Here is a 12,224-nt window from a genome sequence, read left to right as displayed (position 1 = left end):
CAGGTGCGGGGCAGAGTCGCTGCCACGCGTGGGGCGCAGCCGCAGCGGGGTGATGGCGCGCCGGGTGCAGGTGGGAGATAAAAAAGCCCGTCCTGGCCGGCAGAAGCTGACCGGGGAACACAGCAAGGTGCGTGTTGCTGTAGGACATGGTGCTAAGACAACCCCTCCCCCCCCACGTTGTTATTGAAGTAAAAACAGGCTCTCGGTGGCCATTATGGTTTGGGGCTCAGCTTTGTGCACTGCTTACCAGGCCATTCCTCAAGCAAACCCTCTGCACTGTGGTGCAGTCACCTGGACACTGGCATTTGGGCTTGGGTGTCTCCTGTCCAGGCTCTGAGGCACCCAGACTGAGTGGTTTTCTACTTGTAAGGTCTGACAAAACACCCCAGAGAGCAATCTGGCTGCAGGCCGTGTCCCTGTTGGACCGAAACTAGGCATAGTGCTTCAAGGCAGAAAATACTGTCTCGTGTCTCTGTCAGGCATAAGGCCTTGACTTCAACCCCTACAGCAGAGGAAACTCTTTGCTGCTTGGGTGAGGAAGGGGAAGTTGTGTAGGGGGGAAGTGAGCAGTCACGCAGGCAGCAGCACCTGTTTAACCCCTCAGGCTGCATTAACCAAGGTAAGTCTATCTGGCCGGTTGCTGCTGTGGTGAAGATTCTGGCCTACGTGGATGTAAAACATGGTGTTGGAAGTGTTGATAGCTGGGGCTGATTGTTTGCGCTCCTGTCTTAGCAGACATTGCCCATGGATGAGCTGGTACATGACTTGGCCTCGGCCTTGGAGCAGACTTCGGAACAAAACAAGCTGGACGAGCTGTGGGAAGAGATGGCTCTGAGCCCACGGCAGCAGCGGCGTCAGCTTAGGAAGAGGAGGGGTCGTAAACGGCGCTCGGACTTCACGCATCAGGCGGAGCATGCCTGCTGTTACAGTGAGGCCTCAGAGTCAAGCCTGGATGAAGCCATGAAGGATTGTCGTGAGGTCCTGACTGCCAACTTTAGTGACTCGGATGATATGGCAGTGGCCAAACGTCACCCTGCTCTGAGTGCCACCCTAAGAAGCAAGCAGCACTCTTGGCACGAGTCAGACTCCTTTACAGAGAATGCACCTTGCCGACCCCTGAGACGTCGCCGGAAGGTCAAGCGCATGACCTCAGAGGTGGCTACTAGCCTCCAGCAGAAACTCAGGGTATCGGAGTGGAGTTATGAGCGGGGCTGCAGGTTCAAGTCAGCTAAGAAGCAGCGCCTGTCGCGTTGGAAAGAGAATGCCCCCTGGACATCATCCAGCCACAGCCTTTGCGAGTCAGCGGAGAACAGGCCCTTCCTCAACAAAGGAGGAAGAAAGGAGAGGATGGAATGTGAGGCGGATGAACAGAAACAAGGCTCCGATGAAAACATGTCTGAATGGTGAGATATTCCCTAGGTCATTCCTTCCCTGTGCTGCAGATAGTTTGAGGTAGTTTCTTCTCAAACGTAATTCAGTGAAGTTTTACCTTAAGGAAATTAAAAAAACACAAAAACCCTTCGCAAAAGTCAGATCTTTCCCCCAGTTCTCGCAGTTATCCCTGTGGTGAAAAACTGCCTCCCAAAAACCTGACAAACTGATATGTCCATAGCTCTAGATAATGAATCTCCTGCCTATGTCCACTGAGTAACAACTCAGCAGGCTGGTGGCCCTACCTTTATTATGTAAATCCATGTTTATAAACCAGTATGTGACCAAAGAGCTGGACTTCAGTTTCGGATTTCCAAGGGCTTATTAGAAATTTTGGAGGAAAGCAGGGTAGATTTTCTGTAGTGACCAGGTAACTCTGCCTGCAGGTACTTGATGTGCCATGATCAGAACAGTGTTTTGTTTGCAATTCTGAATCTTCTACGCCCCCTTCCCCCCAGGTTTTCGTGAGAGGTAGAAATATTTGCATGCTTTTCTAATCCAGCTTCCCCAAAGATAAGTTGTTCTAGGTGGTTGAGAAGCTGGAGCATTTCTCATTGTTTGTAGAAAAGTAGTGGTGGGGAGAAGAAACAGATATACACTTTTATTTGCTGTTGGGATTTTTTTAGAAATTGTGAGATTATTAAAGGCAGTTGCATGGCACCTATATGTTAAAATGCTGCTTATGATAATATGTTGAAGCAAAACATACCTCTGCTATATAGGGAGCTTGTTCGGAAACCAAGACTCTAATAGGCTAAATAGGAAGATGTTGAGAATGAAGTAGAAACTAAACGAAACTGAATTGGCACTAATGGGGAGAGGTCTGGAGAAGAGTGTGGTCTTCTGTAGCTTGAGTGAATTTTCAGCAGAACCTCAGGCTGGAGGTGTATGTCTGTAGTTGGAAACATGCTGGTCTCCGCTCCCTTGGACTGCTTAGCTTAAGTGCTCTGGAAGATTGTGGCTTGTCAGGCAGTGAGCCAGATGTTTGTGAGTATGATCATGTTCAAGTATATCCCTGGCCTCTGTCAGTAGGACATCTGCTATTTTTTGCACATATTTAGCTTTTGGTGGCCTCTGGTTTGTTCCATTTATTGAATATTAACTGCAGGTTATAGTAGTAGCAAAGCCATACATCAAGATGATGTTTTACTGACAGAAGAAAGGATAGTTCTCTCTGGACAGTGCTGTTATTGGGTAGTCTGGGAGTGCAATGTGCTGAGTATCACCTGAAGATTGACCACTACTGACAGCAGGCAAATGGATGCTCTCATTTCATGAAGTAGTAATAAATGTTGCTTCTTGAGGTAGTTTCTTTACTAAACTGAGTTCCACTGGGGCTAAACTGAACTTAAAACAACTAGCTTTTACCAAGCATCTCTTTTGGTCTAGTTACTGAGAGAACAAATGCATAGCTTTGTTTGGGTCTATCACCTGTTCAGTGTGCCACGTAATTGTTTTGTTCTGTCATAGTGGGTCCCTTGCTCTAAGGTTAATTATTATGCATGTTTCTCCGTAAAATGACATTTGCCATCTACTGCCAAATCCTTGGAACTCTCTTTGGGAAATAGAGGTCCAAGTGTTGGATCCTCTTAGCCCCCATTTGCATGGTCTTGCCTGCAGCTCAGTGGATGGAGTAGAGTTAGAGCAGTAAATGTCAACCTTGTTAGACTCAGGGCACTCCTTGGAAAATGCCAGCTCTTAGCCTTCACTTGTTTTTTGACTACAGAAAAATAATAGAAATTCTTCTGCTGCACAGAACTCAGAAAGAACACAGCTCAGAACATTCTTGATGCTGTGGATTTCTGTTTGCAATCTCTGGGTTCATCTTACGAATCAAGTGTAGGTGTTTACATACCTAAAGGTGCTGATATTGGGCAACACTCCACAGCACCCTTAAAAAGATCTTGCAGCACCTCAGGGTGTCGTGTCACCCTGGTTTAGAATCACTGAGTTAAAAGGAGAAATGATCCATCGATTTCCTCTCTGTAGATTGCTCTTCACAACAGTGAAGGATTGTTTTTTGGCCTCTTCCATTCTATAACACCTTGCTTATAGAAGCACCAGGGTCTGTGGGCTCTGTTTATATCGCTTTCATTCTGCTGTAGCTGCTTCCTTTGGTACCACAAGGGAAATGCCTTGTGGCAAGGGTGTATACAGGGGAAGTGGTGAAAATAGAAACAAGGCCCTGGTCACAAACTGGCAATAGGAATTGTCTGACAAAGCGAGTGAGGCTAGGAAGCAGCACCAATGGTCTGGTGGATATTGTAAGACAGTTTGGGATTGAATTGGGTCCCTTGTATCTCATGCGTGTGGAGAATCAGGAGTACCGAAGAAACAACACCATTGTCCACTAAGTGAACAACATTTTGTATCATTCATTGTTGCTGTTCCCCTGCACCTTGTTCCCTCTGGGTTAACTGGAGTTAGAATCTTTGTGGAGCAAGAAAGTTCAGTGCTTGGATCATTTTCTAGAAGCCACGAGGGTCTAACTTCAAACAGTTCTTTCTATGGAGAGGCTCCCATTGACTTAGTAAGCTTAGTTCAGGACCTTAATGAGGAAGCAACTTTGATGGACTGCCTCCAGGGCCATGACCCATCCTTTTTTTTGGAGAAACATGTGAGGCAGTATCATTATTAAAATAGGTTGGGGGCAACTGAGAATTTTGGAACATCCCCTCCACACACACAGTCATGTACCCGTGCAGACACGAATCAGGAAGTATGGAATATCTTATAACAGCCAGGGGAAGATAAAAGACTGAAATTGAGAGGAGGAGAGAGAGATAGGGGAAAGGAGCAAATGACAGATCTAAAATAAGCATGGAATAGATTTGAGAACTGATAGCCAAAAGCTAGAGGAGCCCAAGAGTGAGAGAAGCAGTGGATTAATTTGTCCTTCATCTCAGGGTTCTGTGCTGGCACAAGAATGTGACAGTTAGTTGCTAAGACCTTTAGAAGTAACCAACCCCTTCTTGTTTTGGAATTCTCTCCCCCGAGTGGGTTGCTGACAGACGGTAAATAGAGACTCTCATTCATCTGAACTACATGTCCTTCAAATGTGCTTTTGCTTAATGTGATTGTAATGGGCACAATGAACTTCAGTCCAAGGGCTACTGGAAAATACCTTTGAATAGCCTCTACTCAGTTCACAGAAGATGTACCACCTGCTCTACTTTGAGGTAAGCTGGTGTCTAGTAAGGTTTCTTTTATATCACTCTCTTCCAAATTGGGCATTGAGTTAAGCTTACTAGCCAAGAAGGAGGTGCCTCCCAGCCTAACCTTGATGTATTAGGGGCTTGCAGAAGAACCAGTTACTTCTCTGTTTGTAGATTAGTTCCTTTCCTTTTTGTAAGGGCCTTGCTTTGGTGACTGCCAGGAGCCTGGCTAAGCTGATGTATTAGAGGCCAATCTCTCAGGAACGAAAAAATTCCCCTCTCCTGGAAGGCAAGTGACAGAGATAGAGTGTTCAGCCTCCCCCTCCTTCTCCAGCCCAACCTGACCTTCTGCAGCCCCTCGGTGCCTCTTGTTTTCTTATTTTTATAGAAAATCAATATCCCTGCTGACACAAACAATAGCTCAGGAGCAGGAATAAATGGGGGAAAGCTGAGATCTCTGTCCATCACCTCTCACTTTAACTTCCCCGAACTATTTAATTATAAGCATGCGTTGCTCCAGGTGTTTGCGACAAGTGAAATTGCTAAATGAGGACCATTTTAACCAAAGATTGGGTGATCAATAACACTCTATAGCAGTAGCTTGTTGGATCAATAGCATTCATTATTTCATGGTTAAGGTAAGTAGCCTCCTTTGCAAGTGGAGGTCATTAATCAGTGCTTACTGGACCTGAGGAGAGGCCTGTGTAGAGGATAGTGTGTTTTCCAGCCATGAAATATAAAGGGGATGCAAGCAAAGGTATCTTTCCACAAAACTTTTATGGTGATACTGCAAGCAGAGCACTGGCAATAGTGTATATCTATAAGGAATCAAAGGGTTGGTGTAATTAGAGACCCTGCCTCATTGTTGATTTGATTTAAGAACTTCATTTGATGATGCTTTTACTTTTTCTGGTACCTTCCTTCTGAGGATGCCATAGTCTAATCCTTGCACCCTATTCCCTGTAAGGATTGTTATCTACTTCTTGCAAATGAGAAAGCAGGCATGCTAAGGGATTGCCCATGATGTTACAGTGACTCAGTAGCAGAACTGAGAATGAAATAGAGGCCTTGTGATTCCTAGTACCATACCTTAACCACTGTCTTCCTCGTATAACAGGTAGGAGATGGCTGGCACATACTTCATAACAGGTTGGTTTAGAACCGGTGCTAACTTGCATGTTAGAATGTGGGTGTGATCTTCTTTTATCCGTATGTTTAAAAGAACTCTAATGCACCAGTGGAGGTCAGACTTTGTAGGTATCCAGTGTAATGGTTTGTCTTCTATTGCTTTTATAAAACCTTGGCTATGCTTCACAAAGTGTGTGTGTGTTTTTTATTTTTGTTTTGTTTTTTTATTGTGCACTTACAGCTCACTGGAGAGGAGGTGATGTTCACTTGTCCCTTTGCATTGTGCCTTATCAAGTTCTTTGAGGAGATTGGGGTTTGTTATAACTACACACAGCTATGCATTGCTCCTCAGGGTGCATGGAGATCCTGTCTAGCCACACATAAGGATACAGGTTTCCTTCGCTTTATGCTGTACATGCATTCATGGAAAACGGCATATAACTCGAATTTGCGTAAAGGAAACCCACTTTACAATGTAACAAATAGGGATACGTTCCAAGACCTCGACTGTACTGACCCCCAGACCCATTTCTACCACTATTACAAGACAGTTTTGGTACTCGCCAACAGCAGACAGTGCACACAAGTAGAGGGTACTGTCATAATGGGGATGGCAACTATAGAAGCATGGATCCACACAGGAGACTATATTTTGGTGCATGTCACTCCCACAATGCACCACACAAAGCAGCTGAGTGTGGGCTTCCACCACACCTATCTCATAGGAGTGAATTTACTCGCATATAACAAATTTTTGGTTAAAAAAAAAAAAAAAAGGGCCGTAGCATAAGAGTGAATTTGCACATACAGAACCTTCATAAAGTGAGGGAAACCTGTACTCGGATTCTTTCAGATGCTTGGTTGGTTACTGCTGGCATTCGCTTCTCCCATAAGGCGTTGATTGGTGTTAGGGTGGGATTAGTAACTGTGGGATTTGCTGAGAGAGAGCTGAAGAGTGGAGTTATTGCCAAATATATCCTAAAAATATTTTGATGGCAGCATTAAAAGCTCAGATGCCTAGAATTGGCCAGAGCAAGTAATTTTCCTAGACAATATTCAAACAGTATTCATAGCCAATTAACAAATTTCTACAAATAACCTTCTTCTTCAGCTTTATAGTTCAAGAGTCAAATGCCCTCCTAGAGTGAATATGTTTGAAGCGTGGCATAGCCAGCAGTTACTTGTAGGAGTGGCAGGTTATATTGTGCTGGTTTATTTGGATGAGCATTTAAGGATTTACCAGCTTCTTATTCCTCCATAGCAAGTTAAAAGCATTGAGAATGGAAGAGAAAGCATTTATGTTCAAGGATGACCTCGTTGGAAGAAGGAATTAAAAAAAAATAAGTTTCTGTACAGTTTTCATTGACTGTTGGGTGACTAAGCTTGCAGTGTTTGTTCAATGTTAGAGAAGAAATCTCTGTAGACTGTGTCGTCAGTAGGGGTGTTGGTGCTCTGATCAAATGCCATTTTGGGTAACTACATTTTGATAAGCTTTAAGGTGCCTACAGAACTGTTCTATAAGGTGGTGTTGTGAACTGTCAGACAGCTCTTGCGTTCTATACCAGAGGCAGCCCAGCCCCATGCCAGTGATGAAATGACTTTCATTTTATCTAATAGATAAAGCACCTTGGGATTCTTTGGGCTGAAGGGCATTGCTAAAAGAAAATTGTTGCATACTCATTGGGCTTAACTGTCTATGTTTTTTTTTCCAGTGAAACCAGCAGTGTATGCAGCAGCAGTGACACTGGCCTCTTCACCAATGATGAAGGCCGCCAAGGTAACTTGTTGTCTTGTGATTTTTTTTTTTTTTTTTTTTTTCTGCTGTGCTACTCAGGAATTTTTTATTTCTTCCCCTTCTTGTAAACACTGATTCGGACAGTGGAGGATGAGCAGCTGGAGGGGATCAGATCAGGAGTATATGGGAGGGCTAATGGCTGGGAAAGGCTGGGGTTCAGAGGAAGAGCTTGGGTCCCAAAGACATTCTCTGTGATTTCAATACGAATGTGCATTGTGATATTTACCAAATATATGAAGGCCAATACATGAAAATGGGTTATTGATTCTAGTGTCCTTACAGGATGGTATGAAGTGCTGGTGACTGAGGAGGGAGGGCGGTTTTTCAGAGGAGATGTTAAATCGCTTGTGGTCATTGGATATTGGTCCCCCTCAGTTTGTTGTGATTTAGTGCATATGGAAGACCTGAAAGAGTTTAAAAAACATTCTGCTTGTTTTGTTTTCTTTCCCTTGTAAGCATCAGACATGTCAAGCCTGTTATTTCTTGCTTCTGCTGTACTACTTGTTTGTGTCTAAGTCTCTGAGCTATTAGACTTCAGTTGAAGGGAAAAGGTGGTAGTTAGTTGTGGGGTTGAATATTTAATGTAATCATCTGGGACAAAGAATGCTTACCAGGTACGGGAGTTAAATAGTAGCCAACTAAAGAAACAGACTTAAACTGAAAATCCTTCCTCCTCTGATGCATAGGTTTCAATCTCATAAATCTTGCTGTCTTGTAAGGCTAATTTTTCAGTGATTACAGAATATGAAGAATGTGTTTTTAGAAATATTAGTCATCTTGTGATGTCAAATGTGACCTGGCACCTGGTGAAGATGAGGACAGTTGTCTTAAATTACTTGTTTAAGCACTATTGTCTCTGTTCATACTAGGCACTATGTCATGTTCGACTTGTTAGGAAAAATGTTAGCATACTTTCTAATATCTGTTTTCCCTTGTGTATACAAGGCCTTTGGAATTTAAGTTCTGCTTCACTCTAATGTTAAAATAAGCAGGGGACACGCTCCTTTTTAATCAATCAGAAAGAAGCAAAATAAGTTGTACATCCCATTTTTTTTCTTTGCAGGTTACTTTAAAACTAGGTTTCAGGCCTGGTCCCAATGTAGTTAATTACATTTTTCTTCTTTATATTTTCCACGTATTTTCAAAAAGGATGTTACTTTGTTTCTTTTTTTTGTTTTATAACTATTGCTATATTGCAAATTAAACAACTGGTTGCATTTCATTGGTAGAGAACTAACCTCTGTACAGCTTAAATGAAATCTATAAAATTTCTTGCATCTTTCAGGGTTAAAGGTATTGTAGGATGAATATATGATCCTGATCCTTAATGTCTCTCTTATGCAACTTTGAAGGCAATTACAGGAAATTCCTGTTAGTCAGCCTGTGCTCTGTTGTCCAGAATTTTTTGACATTTTTATTCTGAGGTTTTATTTGTCAGTGATTGTTTAAGAGGACAGTCCTGATTTATTTGATTTAAGTTAGCATAAGTTGGCTAGAAATCTCTGAATCCATTTCCATGACACATCTGCCTGCCTATTAGAGGATTTGAATGAAATATTCTGGTTCCAGATACCAACTTGGTGTTGATGTGTGTTTTCTGAGGTTGATGCCATGGGCTGACTAATTGCTTTTTTTGTGTAAGGATTGGTTTTCAGAGGAAACTCATAGCTTTCTAAATGTTTCCGGATATCCATTAACAATTCTGTCCAGAGTTGCCTTTTTTTTTTTCCTGAGCCTGCTCACTGATACTGTCCTCAGGAGATTTCTGGCTAGGCAGTTTTAACAGGAATGCTGTCAGGTACAGTTTGGTTACCAGGACACAACTGTATTAATTACTCTGGCTCTTCTTTACAGAGACTTTTGTGATGGTTTAAGTAGGTACAGCCCTAGGCATGTGAATGGCTTGCAGTTCTGCCAGATCCAGAAGAATTTTCCTAGAGCTAAATGTACAGCACAGTTAACACTTGCTGATCTTTTCTGTTCTGTAAGTGGCTTACTTTTCCTTGAAACTACTGTCCTTTGTGAGTGGCACTTATTCCTTCTGGCATGAAGTTTGGCAGCATGTACCTCTCTCACCTCTCTCTTACGCTAGGTGCCTGAGCTTTCCCTCCCATTTTTGCAATCTCTTCTGTGCCAACTTGGCATGTTTGTGCCAAGCCCTGGCTTCTACCTCCCCTGCAGCAGTTATGTTGAAGAAACCTGTACTTGTAAATCGAATGTCACACAGTACTAAAATAATGTCCATGAACAAACTTTAGCACAGTAAAGCTATCTCTGTCTCTTAGGCAGGTCAGTAACTAAGGCTACATTCTTCTAGGAAATGTTGCTTACACCCCTATAGACTGAGTATGAATGAATTCCCAGAATTATTGTATTGTCATGGAAATGTAACAGAAACAGAGTTATAGGATGTGGAAGTTCAGTAAGCCTTCAAGTCATCTTTCGTCTCCCCAAAAGCCAGCACATTAATTTTTTTTTAAATAGAAACTGGCATTCTGGCAGGTAACCTTGTGTTGCTGCTTTAGGAGATGATGAGCAGAGCGATTGGTTCTACGAGGGAGAATGTGTTCCAGGATTCACCGTCCCCAACCTCCTGCCCAAGTGGGGAGCTGATCACCGATCCGAGGTGGAGCGAATGGACTCCGGCCTGGACAAACTCTCAGACTCCACATTCCTTTTGCCCTCACGGCCAGCTCAGAGGGGTGAGCTCTGTAGGGAACAGGAGGGGTCAGAACTCAGGGGACCTGTCAGTAGTGTGAAGAGCAGCTTTTGTCAGCAAGTGCTGCCACTTTAACTGGCACTAAAGTGGCTTTAATTTTTAAAAGGGGTTACTTTCAGATATTGTTATGTCTGTCTTCAGAATGGAGCAAGTGGGTACTCAACAGAAACCTACACTATAAATGGAGCATTGGTATCATATTTCTTAGAGGTGCACTGATAGAGACTTTTGGGGCTGATGCCGATAGTCCATTTTTAAGGAGGCATACTGGCCAACACTGATCCAGTTTCTGATACCAGCCTGGCAGCTTGGAGAGCTGCATGCAGCTGGTAAATTTGGTGTGTTGGAAGGGGAGGGAGGAGGGAAGGGAAGGGAGGGGGGCAGATCAAGGCCCCCACAGTGAGGCTGGAGTGGGGCTGGGGCAAGCACGGGACGGCACCACGGCTTGTACGGGGGAGTGGGGTGGCTCCCGCTGCTGCGTGTCGCTCTTTCGGGAGCCACTGGTTCGGAGCTTGCCTGCTTGTCTGATGGCTCCTGTTGCTTGCCTGGGAGGGCATGACGGGGCGTGCCTCCAGATCTGTGCAAGGCACAGCAGACTGGGGCCAGGGCTGTGTGGGGTTCTTCCTGTCCTGCCCTGCCCCATGCAGATCCGGGGGCACACATTCCCCACCTACCCATGCCCTCCTGGACAAGCGGTGGGAGCAGGAGCCGCTGGATGAGAAAGGTGAGCGCTGGACCAGCAGGGCACAGCAGCAGGAACCTTCTCCCCTGTGCGCGGCCCCCCCGGACAACCCGCAGCTCTGTCTCGCACCCCTTCACCCTGGGCTGGGCGGCGCGTGCTCCAGCCCCTGCTCCACTCTTCCTTACCATGGGGGGCCTTGATCTGCACCCCCATGCCCTTTCCCTCCCCGCTTCCCTTCCACCACACCAGACTTACCAGCTGCATGGAGCTTTCCAAGCTACCGGGCTTTGCTCCTTGCTGCCTATGTGCTGCGGCTGCACACACGCACAGGCATTTATCGACCACATCAGGCCAATCTCCAATACAATCAATTTTCCTTATGTTGGTGCCGATCTGATATCGGACCGATGTTTCAGTGTACCTCTAATATTTATAGTACGTTTGTTAAACAAACAATCCTTGTTCAATGATGGTGGTATTGGTGCAGAGGACACTAAGCGCCATGTTGTTCATCTTTTCACGTGTCCAAATTCTTGGGGCTGTCTTTTACACCATACAAATTTTACATCTGCATTTTAAATCAGTACTGTTATCCCCTTTTTGCAGATTGTGAGAAAGTGAAACAACAAGGTTCCTACTTATCCAAGGCCACACCAGGCAAAGTTGCGTAGGAAAATCCAGGTGTCCTAGCTCCCAGTCTTATAGTCTGGCCATGGGCTAAATAATCTTTCTCTGCTCTTTTGTCAAGAACAATTTTTTGTCTTCTGTGCTTAGACTCTTCCTTCTTGATTTTTTTTTTTTTTTTTCAGGCTTTCATGCCCGTCTGAACCGCCTTCCAGGAGCTGCTGCCCGTTGTCTCAGGAAGGGTCGGAGGAGGCTCGCTGGCAAGGTATTGTTTCTTGTGAAGGGGTAAATGTGTGTGTGCTGGGCTGATTGATGCCAAGGTGCTGCTCCAAAGCAGCAGGTGGATTGTTCTCTGCAGAAAGTGTCCCCTGTACGTTGTTTGTATTTCACATGCCACTTTACTTTGAAAGACAATTATTTTATTGGCTGTCCATAGTAAGACTGGGGACCAGTGTGTTTTAAAGAAGGATTTGAATCAAAGGCAGGCAATGAAAAAGCATCATGAAAGAAGGTGTGAAGATGAATGGGAAGGGTGTAGGGGCACAACTACAAACTGCAGAAAAGGTATGGGCACAATGTGGGGGAAAATAACAGCACTACTATAGCTTAGTAAGGGTTATGTATGTTCAGAGGCAGGCAGTACAGAGGCTGGGAGACTAACTTTCAAATGAGGGGAGCCCAGAGTTTTCA

The 12,224-nt window shown here is 44.5% G+C and overlaps 1 protein-coding gene across 11 annotated transcripts in view; it reads left to right on the top strand.

The window, feature by feature from the left end:
* The first annotated feature begins 6 nt into the window (after positions 1-6).
* Positions 7-12,224, top strand: part of GPATCH2L (G-patch domain containing 2 like) — a 39,836-nt gene continuing 27,618 nt past the window's right edge. For 2 of the 11 annotated variants that reach the window (XM_025200620.1, XM_025200605.1), the window contains exons 1-5: positions 7-127; positions 736-1,403; positions 7,427-7,491; positions 10,035-10,211; positions 11,720-11,799. In XM_025200620.1, the coding sequence (XP_025056405.1) occupies positions 53-127; positions 736-1,403; positions 7,427-7,491; positions 10,035-10,211; positions 11,720-11,799 (1,065 nt within the window). In that variant the 5' untranslated portion in view covers positions 7-52. Of the gene's footprint in view, positions 620-732; positions 1,404-7,426; positions 7,492-10,034; positions 10,212-11,719; positions 11,800-12,224 lie in introns of all 11 variants that reach the window. The other 9 variants (XM_025200646.1, XM_025200642.1, XM_025200656.1 and 6 more) reach the window with 6 other exon arrangements.

The sequence above is a fragment of the Alligator sinensis genome, unplaced genomic scaffold, assembly GCF_000455745.1.
Source record: "Alligator sinensis unplaced genomic scaffold, ASM45574v1 scaffold280_1, whole genome shotgun sequence".
In the NCBI taxonomy this organism is placed as follows: Eukaryota; Metazoa; Chordata; order Crocodylia; family Alligatoridae; genus Alligator; species Alligator sinensis.
This window is presented reverse-complemented; position numbering and strand designations above follow the sequence as displayed.